Source organism: Nomascus leucogenys, chromosome 7b (assembly GCF_006542625.1).
Source record: "Nomascus leucogenys isolate Asia chromosome 7b, Asia_NLE_v1, whole genome shotgun sequence".
Taxonomy (NCBI): domain Eukaryota; kingdom Metazoa; phylum Chordata; class Mammalia; order Primates; family Hylobatidae; genus Nomascus; species Nomascus leucogenys.
Window position 1 is genome coordinate 43,310,367 of NC_044387.1, and position 26,539 is coordinate 43,336,905.

Genomic DNA, 26,539 nt, shown 5'->3' on the forward strand with positions numbered 1-26,539 from the left:
TGCTGGCACAGAAATTCACCTGCAGGAGAGTTGGATGCCTGAATGTATCTACCCACCTCACACGGGTGTTATATGGATTAAAAGGCAATGATTGTGAAATCCTGAAAATGAAAAGCTCTCTGCAAATATTAAGCAGTCTATTAGTGGTTATGCTCAGGACAACCCAAGAGTAGATTTTCTAGAGAAGTAAGACGGGCACAGGCCTCAACTTTGAAAAGGAAATGGTTATGGAGCACATCACCAATGTCTAATCTGCTTTGATTCTTAAAAGCTGACAATAAGCAGGCTCTCAAAGGGAAGTAATATCCTTCCAGAAATTGTTGCACTTATGTGCAAAATACAACTTTTGAAATTTATTAACCCAACAGGCAGATTATGTCACTGTTATTGTCTTTAAATTCTTGCGAAGTCTTCATAATAAGTTGACTAAAACGTCTTCAAAAGTTCACACTAAGCAAAGTATCCTAGCAATGTTATTTTATTATTATTATTATTTTTGAGATGGAGTCTCTCTCTGTCACCCAGGTTGGAGTGCAGTGGCGTGATCTCGGCTCACTGCAACCTCCGTCTCCCGGGTTCACGCCATTCTCCTGCCTCAGCCTCCTGAGTAGCCAGGACTACAGGCACCCGCCACCACGCCCGGCTAATTTTTTGTATTTTTAGGAGAGACAGGGTTTCACCATGTTAGTCAGCATGGTCTCGATCTCCTGACCTCATGATCTACCTGCCTCGGCCTCTCAAAGTGCTGGGATTACAGGCATGAGCCACCACACCCAGCCCCCTAGCAATGTTATTTATAGGCATATAAATGTCCTGACAAAATAGTCATAAATGTTTTCTCCAAATAGAACTGGTGTGGTTAGATTTATACTGCAAAGGTATACACAGTCATCCATGTTGCTGTCTCCATATTATTTTTATGGCTTAGCTTCAGTAATTAATGTTCAAAAGACAAAGTCTAGATAGACTGATTAGTCCAGAAAATAAGAAAACGTACTATTTACAGAAGAGAAACAATGTTTTTTCTATTTTAGTCATTCTAAACATGTGAAAGGATTAAATGGAACTAAAAATCTAAAGTCATACTTTCAGTTCACCAGAAGGACAATCAAGAAGGGAAATTATTAGACTATTTTTTTTCCCTTTACATCAGGTTGGATGAGGCCAAGGGGGAGAATTAATATAATATTTAGAAGGGATACCAAAGGTCAAACCATCAAAATACCTTTCTCAAAGGGTTGCTTTGAGGAATAAAAGCTACTAGACAGCATTTGCTCTAGAGAAAGAAAGTCTGGGTTGAAACTCTTCCTCTTCCATTTATTAACTCTTTGACTTTGAGCAAACTACTTTGTCAGGGAAGCATTCTCTGGTGTCCTCGAACTAGACTGATTTTTCTGAGTCCATGTTTTTCCAGTATTCAGTACCCCTCCTAGGTGATTTTCACAGTTGTAACTACATATCGGTTGATTTGTTTTATATTTGTTCTCTGGCTAGACTGCAAGGATCCATAATGAAGAAACAAGCTACAGTGTATTCTGTAGGTCAGTGCTTGGCATACAATAGGATCTCAATATGCTAAGTATTAATATCTATTTCCTAATTTAGCTGCTATAACAATCCTAAAGTTAATATCAGTTCTACTGTCCCACGAAGAAAGTGAAGCTTACAGGCATTAAGTGCTTTGCCAAAAGTGCTAAGTGCTGGCCAGGTGCGGTGGTTCACGCCTGTAATCCCAGCACTTTGGGAGGCCGAGGGTGGGTGGATCACGAGGTCAGGAGTTTGAGACCAGCCTGGCCAAGATGGTGAAACCTCGTCTCTACTAAAAATACAAAAATTAGCTGGGCGTGGTGGCAGATGCCTGTAATCTCAGCTACTTGGGAGGCTGAGGCAGGAGAATTGCTTGAACCCGGGAGGCAGAGGTTACAGTGAGCCAAGATCAGGCCACTGCACTTTAGCTTGGGCGACAGAGCAAGACTCTGTCTCAAAGAAAAGTACTAAGTGCTATGTTCGAAACTTAAAACCAGGTCTCATCACCAGAGCCCTACACTACACTGTAGTGTCTCCTCCATATACCAACAAACTGAGGGATTCACACCATTTTGTCCAATTTTGAGCCTAAATACTGGTGAAGTCAACTGACCAAAATACACATGTGCCTAATAAACCCACTAATTTACTGTCCTCCCTGTTTATAAATAACCTAACACCTAATAAACCCACTAATTTACTGTCCTCCTGTTTATAAATAACCCAACACAAGAAACCCAAATAAGGGTTTTCAGGTCTATATGACATTGCTTTCTTATTAATCAAATAAAAATACTAGCATGAGTTTAGAATGTACATTTTATAGAAATAATTAATAAAATCAGGAACTTAGGAGGGGAGGGAAAATGTTCAACTGACTCATCCATGACGGTGTAACTACTCTCTTGCTTCTTCAAACAGGAAGTGTCCTCTGATGCTATCTTCAGGGTGTCAGTGTGCTAACGTGACAAGGGACTATCCTAGGAGGCCGAACCACAGCTCTTAGACTCACCAGCCAAATTTTTGTCTTGCCTTGGCCTTGAATTCCTCATGTGCAAAATGAGGACTAAATTAGCTCTTTGAGATTTCCTCTAAAATTAGGATTCCATTATTTACATTAAACAAGGAGGAGGAAATAAAAGTAACCACTGAGTCAATCATCAATGGCCTGTAGTATTTGGCTGAAGGCTTCACGGGTAAGTCTCCCCAGGCTCCATTCAAACAATTTGATGGCTAAAGCCTAAGTTACGCAGTCATTTTTTCCTGGCCTATCTAAGCTACATTAGTAAGACTGAAACCTCCCCTAAGATTTAACCCCACAAATTTTTAATAAATATACGACTTAGTAACTCTTCGGGGAAATAATTGTTTGCATAGCCTTTCAGTCTTTGTTTTGCAATCCTTAAATCCAACAAAACCTGTGAGACAAGAAAGATGAATTTGAAGTTTTTCATGCACTGAAAGCATTCCTGGAATCGTAACAAAATTAGTTTTGGGAGGAAGGTTAGTCTATTTTTATTCGCTGTGTGGAACACACAAGTATTTCACTTGGACCTACAGACTGAACCCTCCTCCCCTTCCCTCAAGTCTGAGTGCACGCACACAGATACTTGTGTGCTTCTGAAATTCCTGGGTCACTCTAAGAATTGCTGAAGGGAAAGACATTCTACAGATCTGGTGGCTTTGACCTGGACCAAGGGCATGATTTATGCCATAGCGGTTTTGTGATGTTTGGACAACAGACTAACGAAATTCTTCTAACTAGGATTTCAACATCATAAAAGGAAATTTAATCTACTGGCGTTTATAAAATACAATCCTTTAAAAGATATCAAAATATGACTTTCTAACTTGTTTCTCTTGTTGGCTTAACACATTTGAAGCTAATACTGAAGGTATTTAAATGTCTTCTTCAAATTTTCATGAACATTTTCAATCGTTTTCAAATATGGTATATATCCCTAGAAGATGTTTTCAACCTTTTTCAATTCAAAGTGTTCAGTTTTCTCTAGGTTATTCTCCATGTAGCATCAATATATTCTCCTAAGCCTTTAGATTCCATTCCTCTGCTTCAAAAAAATAGTGAACATTTATGTAATCTACAGTTTAACAACCCCTCTTATCAACAAATTCCTCATACATATACAGTAAAGGAATTCAGTCTGGATAGAGTTCACTTTTATTTCTAGACTAAGGTGCAAATTACTCAAATTTTCTCTCCTCACCAACAGGTCCTGCTCTCTGGAGGATTTCTTGGCTCTTTGAGTTTTGACAATTTAAGTATCTTTTAAAAATTATGTCAGAGGTGAAAAATTGCTGAAGTTAATAAACCAATAAAGTTTGAATTCTCTTTCTGAAGAAAAGGCACACATTCTCGCCTTGCTGAAATTAAACGAACACATCCTTCTCATATGTTTTCATTTTAAGAAACCAACTCTGAAGGTAGATTCTCTTTTCGAATGTCATTTTTAATTGGCTTTATATTTTCAAGACATTATAGAGAAATAATTTAAAAGAATAAAAGTTTTACTCATAATTCAATCACATCAATAAAGTACACTGTTACTCTTATCGTTTTTCTCTAGTTTTTTTTATTCAAATGCATAGTTTTCCATGGTTTAATTTCAAAAATAAACGTAAATCTAATTTTTAATTTTTAAATAGAAGACTGTATATATTCTCCTAATCTATAATCATTTTGATCAAGTTACCATAACGTAATTAACAAACTCCCTTGTTGTATGGCATTTAAACTACCTTAAAGTTTTAGTTACAATACAAAACGTTGCAAGGAATTGCTTTACGCATATAGTTTCCCTTAAATTACTTACTTAAAGTTAATTGCCAATGGCATAATTACTAGGTCTGTGAACATTTTCATAACTTTTGATTTATATGAACAACTGCTTTCCAAGAAAAATGCTTTTCAAAAAAAGGGATATCATAACAGTCATAATGTAACAATCATAATGTCACCTGTAATACATGTGCACACCAATGCCACTACAATCTTACCAGCACTGACTCGTCTCATAAAGAAACAGATTTTGGTAAATTTAAGTATAAAACTAACGTTTACTTATTTATTCTCTAGTAAAGTTAAACTTCCGGTAAAGTTGAACTTTTCCATTAATTTGTTTGCCATTTATACTTTTTATGAATTATCTCTTTATAGACTTGGCATAGTTTATCTATTAGATTCTAGATGTTATTTGTAAGTGTGGTTGAATTCTTTAAGAGGGCCAGCCATATGCTTATCTGTAATATCTGATGCAAATATTTCCAACAGTATTTTTTAATATTTATCTTAATTTTAGCTTTCCAATGGTTTTAAATTTTTATATAGTTAAGTTCCTTGATCCTTCCCTTGTGAATGATTCACTGGAGGCCTAGTCCAGCTATTCTGCCATCTTCCTCACTGAATGTTTACATACACATGTGGATTTCTGACTTCCCCAATTCTTTTCCAAGTTACCTTTATTACTATTGGAATTCACTGTTTATTTCAGTACCCTCCTTCCACCCCCTTTGTTCTTCTTTACTTACACACACACACACACACACACACACACACACACACACACACACAGATACGCACCTGCTATGAACAACCAAAAGAATTCTGGACCCGGGCAGTAAGTTTGAAGATGTCAGCAATGCCTATCTCAAACTCCAGCACTGAACAGTTGTGGATCCCCTGATAACTAAAGTCAGCCTGTGGGACCTCCTCTGCTGCCTATTTGCCAACCCTTCTCTACCATCGGTAACTTGTTTCTCCAACATCTTGCCCTCCTTCTTTCACTATAACGAACACACAGGCCCAAACAACAAGCATCTACCCATTTTCTCCTACATCATTACTTCCTGCCTCCCATGGTCAACTCAGCCTCACCTTTATTATTACAGAGCCCTCTCAGCGAATCATATGGAACCTCATCTTTGTGAAGAAGTCTTCTCCATGCTCCAGCATTTCCCTGCACATTCTTTCTTCCTCCATACACTAGCAAACAGAGCTTTTCCTTCTCTTGTCAGCGCCTCTCAGCACAAACTTTGCTTCCTTCTACGCTTTTAGAACACTTCATCATAGCCACTTGTGAATAACGTCCTACCTGAGTTACGATGTTTACTTATATATAGACCTCTGCATTCCCACCTACCAATTTTCAGAGAGTTTGTTCATTTATCTGAATGAACTCAATATTTGGCTAACAGTTGTCCACCACACCCTATCTGCTTCTATTCTTATGGGCAACATTCTTTAAAACTAATAGCCAGAGCTATCCTCTAAGTTTCTGATAATTTTTCAGATCTCTAAAACTATCAGCTGTAATTCATATCAACCATCTCCAGTTTATAGCAAAGGGTTGTCGATTCAATTAAATTTTCTACTTTAACAATCATGCCATCGGCAAGTATGTTTTTATTTATTCTTTCACAAAATGAAAGCATTTTATTTATTTTTCTTGCCTGATTTACTGGCTAGAATCTCTACCACAATGTTGAATAGATGTGGTGAGAACAGACATCCATGTCTTATTCCTGATCTGATCAGGAAACAGTTCAGTCTTTCTCCATTAACTCTGACAACAGCTGTAGGGTTTTCACAGATGCCCTTTAACAGTTGAGGTAATTCCTTTCTATTCCTACTTTGTTAAGAGTTTTTGTCAAAAATTGATGCTGAGTTTTTTTTTGTTTTTGTTTTTTGCATATCTTCACAGGATCATAGTTTCATCTTTCGGTTTCTTGATATTGTGAACTAAACTGATTGATTTTTGAATGTGCAACTAACTCTGCATTCCTGGAATAAATGTCACATGGTCATGACATATTATCCTATTGAAATATTATTGTTGAATTTGATTTGGTATATTTTTGCTTATAATTTTTGTATCTGTGTCCATGAGGGCTATTGGTATGCAGTTTTCGTTTTTTTGTAATGTCTGTGTGGTTTGGGTATCAGCTTCATGCTGGTCTTAGGAGTTGGGGCATTTTTCCCTCCTCTTCAATTTTCTGGAAGAGACTGTAAAGAATTGGCAGTATTTCTTCCTTAAAATGTTTGGTAGGATTCACTAGTGAAACCAACTAGACTTAAAAAAAGAAAGAAAAGGTATCAATTTCTTCAACTGATATAGGTCTATCCAGGTTTTCTACTTCTTCTTGAGTGAGATTTGATGGTTTGTCCTTCAAGGAAATTGTCCATTTTCTCTAAGTTGTCAGATTTATTGGCATAAGGTTGTTCATGATATTCCCTTATTAACCTCTTACTATTTATAGAATCTATATTGATGTCACCTTTCTTATTCCTGATATTGGTTGTGTCTTTTTTATTTTTTCTGATCAGTTTGGCTAGAGTTTTATCAATTTTTCTGACTTTCTCAAAGAACTAGCTTTTGGTTTTACTAATTTTCTCTATGGCTCTTCTATTTCATTGATTTCCACTTTGATCTTTATTTTCTTCTGCTTATTTGGGTTTAATCCATTTTTCTTCTAGTTCCCTAAGGTGGAAGCTGAGGTCATTGATTTGAGGCCCTTCTTTTCTGAATAGACATTTAGTGGTATAAACTTTCCTTAAAGTCCCATTTTATAGGCCCCACAAATTCTAATATGTTGCATTGTCATTCAGTGCAAAATCCTTTATAATTTCTCTTTTGCTACCTTCTTTGATTCATGGGTCATTTAGAAGTAAGTGAGTTTCTAAATACTTGAGATTTTTTTTTTCTTCTTGTTATTGATTTGTAATGCAATTCTATCACGGTCTGAGAACATATTGGATATAACTTGAAGCCACTTAAACTTATTTAGATTTGCTTTCATAAACCAGGTTATGGCCTAATTTGGCAAATATTCTATGTGTACTTGAAAAGAATGTCTTCTGTTGTTGGGTGGAGTATTTTATAACATGTTAATCAGTTAGCTGTTAGTGTTGTTGAAGTCTGCTATGTACTGGCTGATTTTCTTCCCACATGATCTATAAAGTATTGAGAGAAACTGAAGTCGCTGATTGTAATTGTGGGTTTGTCCATTTCTTTTTGCAGTTCTGTCATTTTTTTTGTTTCATATATTTTTAAGCTCTGTTAGGTACATAAATGTGTAGAATTATTACAGTCTCCTGAATAAATGATCCCTTCATCATTATGAACTTCTTTATCCCCAGCCTTATTCATTGCTCTGAAATCTACATTGTCTAATATTAACATAGCTACCCCAACATTCTTTTGACTAGTGTTAGCATGATGTATCTTTTTCCACCTTTTTATATTTAACTTATTTGTGTCTTTATACTTAAAGTTTGAGTCTTAAAGTCAGTATTTGGTTGGGTCTTGGTTTTTTAAAAAAATCTATTATATCAACCTCTGTCTCTTAATTAAGGAGTCTAGGTCATTTATATTTAATATTATTATTGATGTTTAGGTTTGACTATATCACCTTTCTACTTGTTTTCTATTTGTTTCATCTATTCTTGTTCCCCTTTTCTTCTTTTTCTGCCTTCTTTTGGATTATTTTCGATAATTCTATTTCATCTCATTTGTTGCTTTATTGGCACTCATTCTTTGTTTTGCTATTTTAGTGGTTACTTTAGGGTTTATAATCAGTTTACCTTCAAGTGTTATTATACGACTTCACTTACAGTACAAGAATTTTCCAATAGTGTACTTCCCTTTTTCCCCATGACCTTTATGCTATTGTTCTCAGGCATTTTACTTTTACATATGTTGTTAACCCCATAATATGTGGTTATTATTGTTGTTTAAAGACATACCTCTTAAAGATATTTAAATAATAAGAAGTAAATCTTATATAATTATCCATATAATTTGCATTTCTGGCAGTCCTTATTATTTTATATAGATCCAGATTTCCCTCTGGTATCATTTTTTCTGACTCAAGGACTTCCCTTAACATTTCTTACAATGCTTTTCTGCTAGTGATAAATTCCTTCAGATTTTGTATATCTGAAAAAGTCTAGTATTTATTTTTACTTTCTTTTAAAAAGAGACTTTTGCTGGATATTAGTTGACAGTTTTTTCCCTTTCAGATGCTGCTCCAATGTCTTCTTACTTGCATTTTTCCAGTGAAAAAATGTGATGCCATCCTTATTTTTATTCTTACTCATGTAACATCTTTTATCTGCTTTTAAGGTATTTTCTTTGTACTACTTTGTTCTCAAGAGAAAAAAAAAACCAAAAGGATGTGTGTTTATATGTATATTTATATGTATGTATAGGTGCATGTATAGATATATATATCTTTGTGTATATATATATATATATATATATATATAGAGAGAGAGAGAGAGAGAGAGAGAGAGACAGAGAAATACTTTAAGAAATTGGTTCACACAATTACAGTTGCCATAAACCCAGAATCTACAGTTTGGGCTGGCAGGCTGGAGACCTGGGAAAGAATCAATACACAGTTCAAGTCCAAAGGCCATTTACTGAAGAATTCCCTCTTGTTCCAGGGAGGCAAGTCTTTTATTCTATTCAGGCCTTCAACTGGCTGGATGAGGCCAAACCACATTATGGAGGACAATCTGTCAAAATCTACAGATTTAAGTATTAAGTTCATCCCAAACTACCCTTACAGAAATATCCAGACTAATGTTTGACTACATATTTGGGCACTGGGACCCAGCCAGTTACATACAAAATTAAACATCATATTCTTTATCACCGATTTTGAACAATTTTATTATGATGTGCCTTGGTATAGTTATATTCACGTTTCTTTCTCTCTCTCTCTCTTTCCCGCCCCCCCTCCCCCCAACCAAGAGATGGAGTCTCTCTCACTGTCACCCAGGTTGGAGTAAAGGAGTGTGATCACAGCTCATTGCAGCCTCAAACTCCTGGGCTCAAGCAATCCTCCTACTTCTGCCTCACAAGTAGCTGGGACTACAGGCGAGCACCAATACATGCAGCTAAATTATTTATTTATTTATTTATTTATTTGTAGAGATGGGGGTCTTACTATGTTGCCCAAGCTGGTGTCAAATTCCTGTCCTCAAGTGATCCTTCCGCCTCAGCTTCTCAAAGTATTGGGATTACAAGTGTGAGCTGCTGTGCCCAGCCTGGCTCATGTTCCTTTTGTTTGGGGTTTAATGAGCTTCTTGGATCTGTAGGTGTAGAGTTTTCTTCATGTTTGACAATGTTTCAGCCATTATATCTTCAAATATTTTTCTGTCCCTTTCCACTCACCTTCATAGACTCAAATTACCCTAGCTTAGGTTTAAAGTTGTCCCATAGCTTGCTGGATGCTCTTTGCATTTTTTTCTCTCTCAGATTGTCTCTATGAACAGATACAATAGAGTGATAATAATAGTTTTAATGTCCCCTTTTGCCACTTCTAATATTTACATCAGTTCTGGGTCAGTTCCAATTCGACGATTATTATCATTATGAATCATGATTTCTGGCGTCTTCCCATGCCTGATAATCTTTGACTGACTGTCGGACATTGTGAATTTTACCTTGTTGAGTGATGAATATTTTTTCTTTAAATCTTGTACAGCTTTGTGCTGAGATGCATTAACATTATCAGACAACCATCTGAGGTTTTGGGACTTGCTAATATTATCTGTCATGTGAGTCCAGAGTGGTACTCCACTTACGGCTGACCTTGCCAAGTACTCTACCCAGTTCCTCGTGAGTTATAAGTTTTTCAGTCCATCTGGTGATTACAGGCCTGTGTGAACACCAACCACTGTTCCCTCTAGTCCTTTAAGATGGTTCTTGCCCTGGCCTTGGGAAGTTTCCTCACATGCATGCATTGAATATTTTGCTGGATACTCAAGGGATACTCTGAAAATCTTTAGTGTTCTCTCTCTGTACAACTCTTTTCTCTGGTACGCTATTCTATGAACGTTAGCCATCTTGGTCTCCCCTTGCTCTCGGCTTCATCTCCTCAATGCAGGGAGTTCACTGAGCTCCACCCCAGCTCCCTCTGGAACTGTGCCACAGCCTGGAAACTCTCAAGGCATTAAGCTGGGACAATCACAGAGCACATCTCATTTGTTTCTCATTTCTCAGGGATAATTGCGTTTGCTGGCTTGAAAATTGTTGCTTTGTATATTTCATGAGCTGGTTGTTGTTGTTGTTCTTCTTTTAGATGGGACAGTAAACCAGTTCCAGTTATTCCATGTTACCAGAACTAGAAGTCCTCACTCATTCTTGTGCTCACTGCCCTTTCTTGAGCATATTCAGTCTCGCCTTTTCCCCTGATGACCACCCTAAACCTCTGACTATGAGACCTTTTCTTATAGAAACAAATTCTCTTAGCACTATTTTCTCTTTTTCTGTCCACCTTCTTGAAAGAACTGTCTATATTCCAAAGAGTTAAGGAGTGAAAATGATGGTCTACCCCTCAATTCCTTTGCTTGCTCTTCATCCCCTCAATTCTCAGGTTGGTTTCCACCTCAATACTCTACTGAAACTGTTTCTACCATTAGTTATTAATTACCACATTGTCACCACATCCAATGGCCTTTCTTAGACTTTAGACTTATATTTATCTTATTTGACTGGTTCTTTTGATTTCTTGCCCATATTTGACTTAAAGGATATTATATAGAACTGTCTGACCTATATTCCTTATCAAAAGCAGATGCTGTAATGTAAGCTCCAAAGAGCAGGGTTGTTTGTATATTTTGTTAACTGATATATCCTCAGTCTTTAAATCAGTGGCAGTCACATAACAGACATTCAATGAATGTGGAATGAATTAACAAAATATAATTGGTGCTTAGTACCCTTCTTCCCGCTTTCTACCCATTACCCCTGGACAATCTCATCCAAATCTATGACTGAGTTGTCTCTCAAATCTCTCTCTCTATCTCCAAAATCTCTCCAGTCTGCTTGTCTTTTAGCATTTGGATCATTGTTAGATGTCTTGTCAAACCTCAAAATTAGCATGCCCCAAACTAAACTCATTATTTTTATCTTAAAACTCTCTGTCATATTCTCCCTGCTTTTTTTTAATAATTCACCAAAACATAAAGCTATAAACTTGACTCATATTTGATTGTTTTATCTTCCTTTCGTCTTGAATACCCAGCATAACTGTCACTTTTACAGTAGCAGTAACATCCCCACAAGTATTGTCCCTGCTGGATCACCTCTACATCCAACAGGTCTCCACCAACAGCTTCTCTACTCTCTAGCCTTAGATCCCAACATCCCCTAAATTTCTGCATGCTGTGCCTTAACCCAGTAAGACCACTAATCTTTCTCTGAATATACCTATGCTTTCTATCCCTAACTCTCCTCACTCCATTCCTCCCTGCTTAGATCTTACCCATTATATGAGACCCTACTCAAATGTAACCTTAACTATGAGCTTTATTTGACCCTCCAGATTAGAAATGATCACTCTCCTCTTTTAACTTTCATATTTACACCATCAATATAACACATATCACATTCTGTCTTAGCACAGAGCCTGGCGTATATTAAATAAGCAATATATGTGAACTGTTTTTATCAATACACAACTTATCTTCCTAACCTGGGTGTAAACTTCTTGATGGCAGCTTCCTCCAAAGAGGCCTCCAAAAAGGCATTATGCCATTTTCAGAACAATGACAACTCAAAGAATCTTGATATCTAAAAAATTAGCCAACCTAATAACTAATTCATCAGAAAATAGACTAGCGCACAATTCTGGTAAAATGTATTATTAAAAAATTTCGTAAAAACAAATACAAAACATAACTTACAAGTAAGAAAATTATATACAGATAATCTTTTACACTATAATTCAAAACTGCTCCTCTAGCAATAGTGCTAGAAGATAACTCTGATAAGTGAAGAAAAGCATACTTTGTGTTACTCTTACACATATTTTAGAAGCTATTTTGATTGAAAAGAATTAAGCTAATAAAGTTTATATAACTTCATTGCACATTACTCAAAAGATATTCACAGTGTTATAAACAATCAATAAAGTACATACTTCCACCAGAAATCCTAAACCTTGGATACCACTAAACTTCACTTGAACACCTGAACTGGCATCCTATCTCTAGCTACGTAACAATAGCCATGTCACCACACCTTTGATCTTCAGATAATTTAGAAACAGAATATGGAAAAAGATTCCTACCTGTCATATAAGGGCTGTTATAAGGCTAACAGAAGACTATATAGATTCAATTTACTTTCATTTGCTTATTAATTTAACAGACATCAGTATCCATGCCCAAACCTTGTGCCAGACTCTGGGTATACAATACTACATATGGTGCTCTATCTGCCCTTAGGAGATTCTAACCCAAGATGGGGAGATGGGCATGTACACAAAGCAGTGCTACAGGCACTAACTGGGAGAAATACAGACAACGCCCAGTGGGGAGAGGAGGGAGTACTCAGTTCTGTCCAAGAAGAAAAGAAGGTAGTCAGAAACAGCTTCCTGCAAAGAGGCTACACATGAGCTCTGCTAATCCTCTCTGGGGTCTCTACTCATTACGATCCCCTTATCCCTTCCCTCATCCTAAAATCAAGTGATGTCTCTAACCCTTTAACAGCTCCACAGTTTCTTATCTCAATTCTAAAATCTGAAAAGCTCTCAAAACCTGCACTTTTTTCAAACTTACTTGCCGGCAAAAGCTGACCTGAACTGAAGTAAGGTTCTTGATCAACAATAACCTTTCTACTTTTTGTAGGAAATCCTAGTTAATAATTCCATCATCCAACCATCACCTAAGCCAGGAATTGAGACAGCCATGGCTTTCTCGCTCTCACCCTCCAAACCCGACTACACTAGGCTTTGTCAATTCTAGCCCTCGAATATGTATCCTACCTATTCCTTCCTCTTCTTCCCCCTATAACTGCCTCAGCCAAGGCCTTCATCATCTCAGTTGCACCATCACAGTAATCTGACTCCGCCTCTAACTGCGCTACTCACAATTTAGCCTCCACATCATGGCCAGCTTGATTCTTCTCAAATGGACATCTGATCATGCAGTTTCCTTGCTTAAAACACTCTGATGTCTCTGCACTATCTACACGAAAAGCCCAAACTCCTGATCACAGTATGAAAGGTCTGCTAAGATTCAGCCACCACTGAATACAATTCGTCTCCTGGCACTCTGTTAAACATACACTGCAGCCACACAGAAATGCAGTTTCTAGGAGTTGCCAATCTGTTTCACACTCCTTGCCTTCACACTGCCCCTCTGCTCCTAAGTCCTCTTTCTTTCCATCCCCTCGCCTTGTTTCTTGTACCAGACCTACTTATTCAAATCTAATGTAGCAAACCACATCATGCACCTTCCCTTCCCCAGGTCCAGGCAACACTGTCATGCCCCTTCCTTCTATGCCCCATCTATTTCTGGATATGAACTTAATGTTTATGCAGCCAGAATCCTGAGACTCCTGGAATGCTGAAATCATTGCTTATCTCATGTCTAACACTGGACTTAGCACATATTAGGTGCTCAAAGTAAGCTGGCTGATGAACAATCTTTTCAACTTTCCAGAAAACATCTCACTCTTCTCCTTCCTTCTCAGCTCTCTCTGCACAGCAGCTCTGTTCTCTATCTCTTACAACTGTTCTTCCATTATTTCCTCTAACTTATACTCTTCTTTCCTTCTTCATTGTCAGAAGAGAAAGAGGACACATTTGAGAAGTGAAAAAAAACCCTAGCCAGGATTTCTCACTAATAACTTGACACTGAAAACATTTTGGGCCTGATAACTCTTTGCTGTGAGGGCTGCCCTGTACATTGAAGGATGTTTAGTAGCACTACTGGCCTCTATCCACCAGAAGCCAGTAATACCCCTCCCTACAAATGTCTCCAAAATGTCCCCCTCAGAGGCATAATCTCCCCTGATTGAGAACCACTGCCCTAGACCGACTTTGCTTGGCTCCATCAGGAAGCAATAGGGGAAAGCTGATGCATGATCTCTTGCACTGACTTTCCTCCAGGTGAAAAATGACAAGGAAAGAAGATTCAGACTACATCAGTTTACTATTCAGGAGTGTGTGGCCAAGAAACATAGGCTGGAGGGACACTTCAAGGAAGGAAAGTACCCCATGGGCCCAAGATGAATCCATTTTGTCATATATCAGAGTTCCAGATTTCAGGATTCTTTTGTATTAATATTTTCCCAAGCTTCATTTATTCAGTGCCACTGAAATGACCTGCTAGAGAGATACAGGATACAGCAATTTAATGCTATTAAATTCATTTCAAATCTTTTTTGAAAAAGAGATAGTGTTTAAAATTAAAATAAACTGATTAAAGCATTAAACTATAAGTAGAAGGGAGGGGATAAATTGCACAGGAAACTAGGACATCTTGGCATGAGAAAGAAGAAGAGACAGAACCCCAGCACAGTACCCACCTGTGGTCGACACGATGTTATCGGGGCTTTCACTGCAGAGTTTGGACAACAGACTGGTTTTGCCAGAGCCTGTGAGGCCTATGCAAACCAGGTCATATTCTGGTCGTGCAGGTGGTGGTCCCTTGCAGCAAAGTGCTCTAAAACACTGCCAAAAGAAGGGGAAAAAACATGTTCCTTTAAATGATAGTGTGGAAATAAACCATAGTCACATTTAAAATGACTGAATAAGTATTAAGAAGTAATTGAATAAACTATTACCTATAAGGAAGAAAATGGTAACTTTAGAACAGTGAAACCTGGAGACACCACTCTAGCCAAGTGATCAAAGTTAACATTCTTAGTTATGAAATGTTTTTCTACTTCATGGCTCCCTTCCTGCTATGGCAGGTGCACTGCAAAAAGCATGACATCATCCCACAGCTTTCCTGCCAAAACCACACAATCTGAATCTAAGCATGAGGAAACCAGATAAAGCTAATCTAAGGAGTATTCCAGAAGGCAACTGGCCTGTTCTCCTCCAAAGTATCAATGTCTTAAAAGTCAAAGAAAGACTAAGGAACTGTTCCATGTTAAAGAAGTCTAAAAAGACATAATAATAAAATGCAATACATCTTGGACTGGATCCTAGATCAAGAGGGAAAAAAAAGCCATAAATGACATTATTGAGACAATAAGTGAACACTGAATATAGACTGCATATTAGATAAGAGTACTGTATAAGGTTAAGTTTCCTGAATTTAATCAATGTACTGTGGTTATGTAAGAAAAATCATTGTTCTGAGAAAATATTCTAATTATTTATAATACCTCTAAGTATTTAGAGGTGAAGGGTCTTGATGTCCACAATTAACTGGCTCAGAAAAATTCTAAATCTCCAGCTCCATCTTTATCTGGTGAGGAGAGTGATAAAGTCAGCATGGCAAAATGTTAATGACTAGTGACGCTGAGTGAGGAGAACAGAGGAAAATTCCTTGTTCTGGTCTTACCACTGATATTATTTCAAAATACAAAGATTTTTAAAATCATTAAATAGAGTCTCTGTACATACCACTGCCTTTCTGGCCTTTGCTAAATTCTGTTTCAGGTCAATCAACCAGGGTACTACGAACTGTAGTATAGTTTGTGCACTGCACAAACCTGTTTGCTCTGCAAGAGTTAAAGACAAGGGGATCTGGGCCGGGCATGGTGGCTCATGCCTGTAATCCCAGCACTTTGGGACCAGTCTGGCCAATGTGGTGAAACCCAGTCTGTACTAAAAATACAAAAAGAAATTAGCCAGGCACGGTGGCAGACACCTGTAATTCCAGCTACTCAGGGGACTGAGGCAGGAGAATCACTTGAATCTGGGTGGCAGAGGTTGCAGTGAGCCAAGGTCACACCACTGCACTCCAGCCTGGGCAACAAGAGCGAGACTCCATCTCAGAAAAAAAAAAAAAAAAAGAAAAGAAAGAAAGAAAGAAAAACAAGAGGATTTGGGAGACAGGGTATCATTCGTGCAGCTTTTGATCTTTCTACTTATCCCATATCCTTAGGGGCCAACTATGTGCCAGCTTATAGAGCCTGAAACATTTAGATCCTGAATGATTCATGAGAGAAAGAGGGAAAGAGGGAAAGGGGGAGACAGGGAGGAAAGAAGGCAGATCTACTCACTTGTGGGTCATCTGGAGATCATGAGAGAAGAGACCTATAAAAAAGCCTGTGTTGATTCATCTCACTCAGATAAAATCTGAGTACTAATTGGCTGTCATATTCTCGTAAATCAAACTTGATTATCTCTCTCCCTCATTTCTCACATCTAATCAACAAATCTAGTTCATATGACCTCTGAAGTAGCTCCAGGATCTGTCCACTTCTGTCCAGCCCAGGCCATCATCACCTGAACAACATCAATATCCTCCCACTAGTTCCAGTATATTTGCTCTTGTGCCCCCTATTCTCCACACTGCAGCGACTGGATTGCTTATAAAGAGAAAATCTGACCATACGTGCTTAAGCCACCCCAGTGACTTTGCCCAGCTCTCGAGCCCAAACCCTTACCATGGTCTACCCCACACTCCATGATCTGCTGCAGCCAAGCTCACCAGCCTCATTGCCCTCACTCCGCTATATCCTCCAGCCATGCCCTCTCTTACCTCAATTGAGGCATCTAATACGCTGTTCCCTCTTCCCCCAGTTCTGGACTTAACCAACACCTCATCATTTTTAGGTCTCAACTTAATCATCCCGTCCTCAGGGCAGTCTGCTCCAACCCTAAGAATGTGTTAGCAATTCACGTCAAGCTCTACTGGGCTTTTGTAAATTAATTACACAGACAATTGCAGTTTCTTATTCATCACCAGCCTGTGAGAACCATGTCTGTCCCCCTTCATCTCAGTACCCACAGTGTCTAGCAGAGAACATGGCATAGAATCTACCCTCAGCAGATAATTGTTGAATGAAGAATGAACAACACTTAAATTTTACCTAAGCAAAGAAAAAAGAAAACATAGAGACTAATAGGATGCTTGATCTATGCTCTCTGGGCCCTCCACGCTTCAAGAAAATACTGTCAAAATAAGAAACCCTTGACTTTTTCACTTCGCTTCAATGCCACTAGTTAGCCTAGTTCCCAAAAGAGTGGTTTTGGTGTACAGGATCAACTTTCTTGGTAAACTAGAGCTTCTTTTTGTCCTAGATTCACTTTTCCTCCGTTTTCAAGAGGTTCTGCCTGCTTCTGGTAAACAATTCTATGAACCATATTCTTCATGGGTTTATTCACGCTAATTGTATTTCCTCTCAGTCTTTTCAAGCCTGAGGAGTCCTACTTATTTCAGTCTGTCTTCATCCTATGAGATGTTCTTCTCTGACCTTCCTTTAGTTCCAGCGCACCCTCTCCCACAAGATTAATGACCATAACTACTAACAGCATTCTAAACGCCAACACATCGCTTCATGGATTCATATGAAGGCTGGCTGATACTGTCTGACTTTAACAAGCTTTTTTATTAAGTCTGTCTCCCAGACTCAGAGTGAGAGTTTTTCTCAGAGATAGGTTTATTTGTGTATGTATCTATTCCCTCAAAGCTGTTCAGACTTAGAAGAGGTCTTCCACATTCAATTAGGACAGACAACAAAACTAATCACACGGTTTCTTTTACTGGGCTGCTTTGGTCTTGTTTGGGGTTCAAGGAGGAGAGACCCCATTCCTGCTCTAGAGGCCTTCATTCTCACTCAGCTCCCTGGCCAGAATTCCTCTGGACTATCTCCTGGAGGAGGGCTGGCCTGACTACCCTGGCCCAAACTATCATAAATCTTAAATATCAAATGAAACTGTATGTAAATGATGGCTAGAGCATCCTGTTTAAATTATTCATGTCGTTATCACTCATATTTTTGCCAAACACTCCAGAATTTCATCTTCATGTTCTTTTTAAAATCCAGAGTATAAAAACTCTGTAGCCAACTCCATTAATATCTATTTTACCCATTTATTCTAGGTCACCTAAGCCACTTCTGACATAAAAGATGATTTCGCAATGATAGCAGTGATATTCTACTCCACTGTCTTTTCTCTTCCTTTTTTTTTTTTTTCAGACGGAGTTTCGCTCTTGTTGCCCGGGCTAGAGTGCAATGGCACAATCTCGGCTCATAGCAACCTCCACCTCCCGGGTTCAAGTGATTCTCGTGCCTCGGCTTCCTGAGTAGCTGGGATTACAGGTATGTGCCACCACACCCGGCTAATTTTTGTATTTTTAGTAGAGACGGGGTTTCACCATGTTGGCCAGGCTGGTCTCAAACTCCCGACTTCAGGTGATCCACCCACCTCAGCCTCCCAAAGTGCTGGGATTACAGGCGTGAGCCACCGCGCCCAGCCTTCTCTTCTCTTTCTTTCTCTCTCTCTCTCTTTTTTTTTTTTTGTTTTTTTAAAGACAGTCTGTCTCTGTCACTCAGGCTGGAGTGCAGTGGTACAATCGCCACTCACTGCAACCTCCAAATCCCAGGCTCAAGCAATCCTCCCACCTCAGCGTCCCAAGTAGCTGGGATTACAAGTGTGCACCACCGCACCCAGCTAATTTTTGTATCTTTGTAGAGATGGGGTTTCACCATGTTGCTCAGGCTGGTCTCCATCTCCTGAGCTCAGGTGATCCACCCACCTCGGCTTCCCAAAGTGCTGAGATTACACGTGTGAGCCACTGAGCCCGGCCTCTCTTCCCTTTTTATATTCTCACCAGTGATGTCATCTCCAGTCCCATGGTTTCAATCATATAACTGAATGTCATAAGGACATCCAACATGACATCTCCCCCTCCATCTCCCCAAGCTCTTTCTCAAAGTCCAGGCTCTATAGTTCCAGCTGTTCTATGAGAACCCAAACCAAAACTGAATAAAACAGAAGCCTCCCCACAAAACCACAGGCTGTGGAAATAAGGTTCTTTGGAACTTAAAGGCTGGATTGATAGTTATTACAAGACAAAATCTTTGAAATAAATCACAGTCTTAGAAATCAACATGTATTTGAAATGACTGAATAAATCATCCTATGGGTAACAGGAATCGTGTCAGATTTTGAGTCAACAAGATAAAACTTTTAACAGTATGCTACTTCCAATGGGGAAGGAATGGTCATGTTTTCTGAGTCAGTTCCTAAAAACTGTAAAGAGTTTTCATTTGTTTTTTGTTTTAAAACTTAATGAAGCTTTGGATCCTACAGTCAATTTACTTAAAATTACTCATTTTGGCCTCTAGACTATACTGTACCAAAGTTCATTGTGTGTGTCTCCTACAGCAGCTCCTGCATTGTTAAGAGTAAGCCCTTTTCACTGTTGTACAATGCGAAACACAATGCTGTCGGCAGTCCTGACAGCAAGCGGCAAACTCAGGCCTCATTCCCAGGCCAGACACTAAGGCATTGTGTAACTCTGTTCAAGCCTCATAAACCTATCCATGCTTCAGTTTCCCCATGATTAACCAGTAACGTTTTAACACTCTCTGCCACTTCCTTTCTTCAGGAGGATGTTATGAGGCCTGGGTGCAATACATTATGCTACTAAGAAAGGCACCATACGGGTAAATAACTGTTCATCGCGATGTTCATTTTTCTAAGGTATCTTAAGTGATAGTTAGCTTCCTTAGACAAGGGCCTGGCCGCCCGATATCCAGCCCAGACTGTAGTACTTCCAACAGCCCACAGCAGCCTCCACATGCTCCATTCTATCCCAGTTCAGCCCCAGACACTAAACACACACAACCTGTCCCCACTCCCCTGGTAGCAGCAAATAGAGAACAGAGCCAGTCTGAATATAAGTATACCCTCTTGGGGGGCCAACCAAGGTCATGGTCTCCATTGCCTAGACTGCTTCAGCTCACAGGCCTTTTCACACGGGGCCAGTTACGACTTGGTCTTTTTTAAAAGAACCCAGTGTATCTACCATATTATGTCAGGACACAGGATGTTTCCCCATTCTGTGTACCCACAAACTTCTAGTGCTGTATTGGAGGAGATGGTGTGCCTAGGTCTTGAGAGAGGGCAAAGACCAGAATCACCAGTAATAACTGACTATATCGTAGACTTTGGACAAACCATATAATCAACAGCTGAAATAATGGATTAGCTTAAAAGCAGAAGCAAACCCCTTAGAAATATGTGCTTAAAAAGGAAGGTGACTACAAATATTGGAAAGAAAAGAAAGCAAAAGATAAAATTACTAGAGCAAAATAAGGACTTGCATTTCAGTCTGATGACCTAGCACCAAGACAGCAAGATTATCTTAAAATGTTCCCATTTCTGTTGGGAACAGAAATAAGGTACTTATTTCCCCAACAGTGCCAGGCATTCGGTAGGTCTAGTAGAGCACTGTACACAATCGGTACTTGATGAATAACCCCTCGTGTCAACAATGCAAAGCACTAATCAAGCATTTAATTGTACAGTTCATTTTCCTCTATATTTCTACCTTAATGACTCCAGCCACCCTCCAAATCACCACTATTCCTTCATATGGTCTGAGCACTTAACGTTTCTATGCCACCCTGTTCCTGTGCACACAGAATAAAAGTTCCTCCCCACTTTCCCACTTGGCAAACTCCTACTCAAAGTTCTGTTTAAAGGGCACCTCCTCTGAGAAGTGTTCAATTCCCTCAGAGAGAAATAATCCTTTCTTCCACTTCTTGGTCCTGTACACACTAGCACTACAGTTAATACTATGCCACATGTATTCTTTTCTAAGATTCACTGGCTGATAGAAATATGCACACAGACACAAAGACATATCCATTCTTGGTCCTATTATAGGTTCAAAAAGCTTAATTTTACAGCTACCAAGGGGTGGCCAGGCACCAAAACAGAGCAGCAAAGTTGTCCTACAAATATGTGTTTCTAGATGAGAATCTAGCTCAAAATCCTCCCACTTTGGCACTGGCCCCTGCATTGCCAGTATTTCCTACCATCCTGTTTCACTAAGTTCTCAGCCCTTTGGGACATGGCATTTGTTTCAATTGATGCTCTGTTTTTCATCATGAATACATGATTTTATTCTGAGCATGATTTCAATTTGATTGAAGCTCTGTAGAGTTGCTGGAAACTTTTCTTCCATCGGCTTTGGGACTTCCCCACAGCCAGACGACCCAAGCCTCACACTGTTTCCTTCTCGTTTCAATACTGGTCTCGCCAGACAGAAACACAAGGTCTCCTATGACAGCTCACCAGGTCTTTTTCTATGTGGCCCAAGGGTGAGGCCAAGGACCGCACTCAATAAGTACTTTTTAGATTAACGAAACATCCATGAGTTGGTACCTAAAGGGAAGAGAAAAGTCACCCATAACTTTAAGTGGATGTATTTCTCATGTAGTTGGCTTCCAAACAAAAAGAGGCAGCTATTCATTCTGACCCTTCTCCAACTCTCATAATGAAGAAAAAAAGAAGCTTCTAAAAAGAGGTCAATTTCTAGAAGTGTTTTCTAACACTAAGCATTGTTCAATGAGTAAAACATTAAGAAGTGCTTAAATATGTAAAATGACTTGATTTAGAACAAAATATTTTCCAGGTCTGTAACAGTCAGATATGGCTCTGTCTTCTGAAAATGTAAACCCAGTACAAAATACAACACACTACAAAATGTGTTACAGGATTTGTCAGAGCTGCTTGAGCTCTGTAGGAGACATTGGGAGGGGCGGGTGTCCTAATAAATTAAAAATAAAACCGTACTGAACACCAGATATAAGTGACTTACGGGTATTAATTCATCTATTCCCTAGAAAGGTACCATATGATTTCAATTTAAAGAGGAGGAAACTGAGGCTCAAAGAAGTTAAGTAACTTGCCTACGTGGAACAGGATTCAAACCCTGGCAGTCTGGCTCCTGAGCTGTTTTCCAAACTTCTGCAATGATAAGCCTCTAATTTCTGAGGGTGCGTCATGCAAAGGAAACTTTAGATCCATTCTGTGTAGACAGAGGGCAACACAGAGATAAGAAAATGTACCAGAGAGCTATTAAGTGGCAGAGCTGGGGTTCAAGCCAGAGTTATTCCACTCCAGAGCCCTGGTTCATGCCCTCAAGTCAGGGATCAGAGCATCAGAAGTGGGGTGTTCTGTTCTTTTGAGGGGGTGAAAGAGTGCTTTAAGTAAGTTTGCCTGTGTAACTGGAGAAAAACACCGGGCAAAGGAAGGCGAAGATACAAGTTTTTGTATTGCTTCTTTACTTGTACCAGCAGGTTTATGGCCAAAGTAGCTCTCATTCCAGGCAAAAGGGACCTGCAGCTCTCTTGGAGTAAGAGGAGTTGGATGAGAAATAGCATCCTTAAGGTTCTTGCCCTGCTGAATTAGGGAGCAGGGGAGGAGGAAGAGAGGAGATTGACTGGGATGGAAGAAAAGGGGATACCAAAGTGCTGCTGGCTTCTCTCTTTCACACTGTTTGCTTCTTTCATTTAACCCTTTTTTTGTCCTCTGGAAAGGATAAAACTTACGTATTAAGAGAAGCCAGCCAGGCGCAGTGGCTCATGCCCGTAATCCCTGCACTTTGGGAGGCCGAGGTAGGGGGATCATTTGAGGTCAGGAGTTCGAGACCAGCTTGGCCAACGTGGTGAGACCCCGTCTCTACTAAAAATACAAAAATTAGCCAGGCGTGGGGGTGTGTGCCTGTAGTCCCAGCTACTCAGGAGGCCGAGGCAGGAGAATCGTTTAAACCTGGGGGACTGAGGTTGCAGTGAGCTGAGATCGCACCACTGCTCTCCAGCCTGGGCGACACAGCGAGACTGTCTCGAGAAAAAAAAAAAAAAACAGAAGCCCATGTGAGCTGCAGAGATTTCCAATCCTAAGCACAGCAGTGGAAAAAAATCTCTTTTGAAACAGCCTCAAATTATATGTATATATAAATTGTACCTTAAAATATATGTGTATGTAAATTATATCTCAATAAAGTAAAATAAATAAGCAAATACTAAATAAAATATGTTGGAGGAGAGTATAGGAGAAAATATATGAATAAACTGGGTTGTGCAGAAAGGCATGTGAAGGAGAAGGTCTATAATGAGCATGCGATCTCTTAGCTAATCCTATCTTTCTAGTTGTAAGAAGAGAAACAAAAATCAAATATGCTTCGACGTCTTAGGGTGACTAGTGGTTCTTGCAAACAAGTTCAAAATGGCATCTATAGCAAGAGAAATAACAAACAGGGCAAAGGAGTGCTGTGAAGAGGCCCCTGGCTGCCAGACATAGCCCAGCTAAAGACTTCTCCACGTTCCAAGGGCAACCTGTGTTTTGAGGTGGAAATCCTGTCATCCTTTAAGACCCTAGTGGGAAAAAAACAACAAATTGTTTTTACAGAAGGTGGGTCAAACCTTTCAGCCATGTGGGCTGCTGGGAGCACACAGATGAAGGCTTTGGACTGGAATTGTCCCAGGGCTGAGGCTTCTGGCCAATCCATCACACTGCCTCAGGACACTAAGTCTGTCTTTGCCTTACCCTTTGTATTTCTCAATCCACATTCCTTTTTGGGGTGAAATACTCCATTATTTCTGCTTTGTTCTGGGCTGTCTCCTGTCTCTGTCCCTATTAACTCGTGGCAACAAAAGAAACAAACAGAAGCAGGGGATTTCATGCTTAGCAGCTATAGACATTGGCCTCACGGCTTTGCAGAGGGGCAGACATCTGAGACTTTGAATGGAAGAGAGTGCTGCTGCGCTGAACCAGACCCGGGGCCCACGTGGCTCCCAGTCTGCATCAGTCATCCCCTATCAGTGGCTTTCAAGAGTCTCGGTATGTGGAATTCAAGACGAACCAAAAGTGAGGTTTTAAAAGTTAGGGCGTGTATCTGATGATTAGATTTAAAGAAATGAATTCAAGAGTCTCATATAGTTCCCAGCTATGCATAATTTCACATCTTCTCACATTGGAAATAGATCAGAGGAATAGGATTTTTTTTTTTTACTAGCAAAGGAAACTAAGTAAAAAAAAATAAGTGTTTCTTTTAAAAAAAATCTAATCCTTACATTGTAATGGCTTGATGGGAAAAAATCAATTTTTATAAAAACAGAATTATGCATTAAAACCAGCAATAAAATACCCAGCATAAATGTCTATAATGAGACCTAAGCTTTATATGCCATATTCATAAACATCTCCAGATCAGGGCCTCATCTAGGTCAGTTTCAGACCATGTACTATTTTTTTCCTAAAGAGCAAAGTAATACAATTTAAAGGAAAGTGAATGACAAACTAATGCATTTTACAGCAAATCTCTTTTTTTGGTGATTACCTGAACAGAACATTTCTAAACAGGAAGTAGGGCATAAAAATACACAAACACTTTTAACATTCCTTACCAAGGGCACTTTCTGTATTTTATAGGCTTAAGAAGGGTCAGGACATGAAAACATTTAAAAGGAGCTAGGTGGCCGGGCACAGTGGCTCATGCTGGTAATCCCAGCACTTTGGGAGGTCAAGGGAGGAGGATCACTTGAGGCCAGGAGTTCGAAACCATCCTGATGAACATAGCGAGGCTCCATCTCTTCAAAAGAAAAATTTAAAAATTAGCCAGGTGTGATGGTGTGCGCCTGTAGTCCCAGGTCCTGGGGAGGGTGAGGCAGGAGGATTGCTTGAGCCCAGGAGTTCAAGGCTGCAGTGAGCTATGATTGTGCCACTGCACTCCAGCCTAGGCAACAGTAACACTGTCTTAAAAAAAAATAAAAAAGAGAGAGAGAGAGAGAGAACTAGGTTCCATAAGTAGACCTTCAAATGGATTTAAATATCACCACAAAAATCCCTAGGAGGAAAGATCTCAATAAAGTAGATTCTTTCCATTCTTTGTGCTTTTGGAACTGAAGCCAGAAAGGCTTATAACAAAAAAAAAAAAAAAAAAGAAAACAAACCAAAATTGTTTTTCTTGTAGTCCCTAAAAGTGGAAATCCTATTCTATTTATTCTATTCTTCACTTAACAATCTTTTAGGCTCCATAAAGATGGAGCTCAGTCCCATATATTCTACTAGTCACCAATTCCTATGAATCCGTCCAACTTTGCCTCTACTATTTCCCTGTTCCTCCTGGATCCCAGTGCCTTTCTTTGTTCAGGACATCACCACAGTCCTTTGGATAACCATACTATCTTTTCTCCTAACTGGTGTCATTAGTTCAGGTCTTATCCTACTCTAATTCAGTCTCCAGAATACCATGTTTTTCCCCTGATTTAAAATCTTTCTATAGCTACCCACAGCTGTCAGGATAAAGTACAGGCTCCTTATCCAGGCAGACAAGGAGCTTCATGATCTGACCTTTGCCTTCATTTCTGGCTTCCAATAGTTGTTATGGGGAACACAGGAAATAACGTCTATAACAGCTAAAACATGGTTTGACACACAAAACTTAATTGATAATAATTATTATTTTTCCCACCATATACATGGCCCTCAAGGCAATCGTATGCACCTCCATGCAGTTTCTGATCCATTCTCTTTCCTGCTCCATGTCAGCAAAGGGGCTGACCCTCTGCCTACACATCCTTCCTCACTATTTTCCTCTGGCTGGCTCTCAGTTATCCTTCAAAATTCAGCTCAATGATCATTTCTTTCAAGACAACTTCTGTGACCCTCAGACTGATTTAGATGACCTTCTCCAAACTCCCTGAGTATCTTTTCTATTTCACTGTCATAACACTCATCATTCTGTCAAGTACAGTTGATTTGCCATCCATCTTCCCCCACTGGACTTAGAGCACTTGAATGCAGGCGCTACTTTTAATTCAACTTTGGAACATGGTGTCTGAGCAAGCCACATGGCCGGATGTGCTCCCCAGTGATGTGCATGGCTATGATTAAAAGCATGGTTAGACAAGCCTGAAATCAAACCCTATGGCAATCAGGACAAGTTACTTCACTGATAGCTAATCTAGAAAATAGGGATCATCTCACAGGATTGCTGGCAAATGAGGTACTATATACAAAATGCTCAGCACAGTACTCAATAATCAATAGGTGTTATTATCATCATTAGAGCTCATATTAGATTTTTCACCTACAATAGTGTTTTCCCAAAGAAAACTTATTTTTATGACCACACATTAGGATTCTTCTCATAGTAGATAATTCAAGATAATTCAGGGTTTAGGCTTATTTTAACATCAATTTGGTCAAAGATCTGATATGATATGCCAAATCCCAATGGTGGCTAATGACATAGAGGCAGTCCTTTTGGTTTGCAATA

The 26,539-nt window shown here is 39.3% G+C and overlaps 1 protein-coding gene across 2 annotated transcripts in view; it reads right to left on the reverse strand.

Moving 5' to 3' along the window:
• Positions 1 to 26,539, reverse strand: part of ARL15 (ADP ribosylation factor like GTPase 15) — a 427,617-nt gene that overhangs the window by 280,279 nt on the left and 120,799 nt on the right. For both annotated transcript variants that reach the window (XM_004088466.3, XM_030815765.1), the window contains one exon: positions 14,868 to 15,012. In XM_004088466.3, coding sequence (XP_004088514.2) covers positions 14,868 to 15,012 — 145 coding nt within the window. The remainder of the gene's footprint in view (positions 1 to 14,867; positions 15,013 to 26,539) is intronic.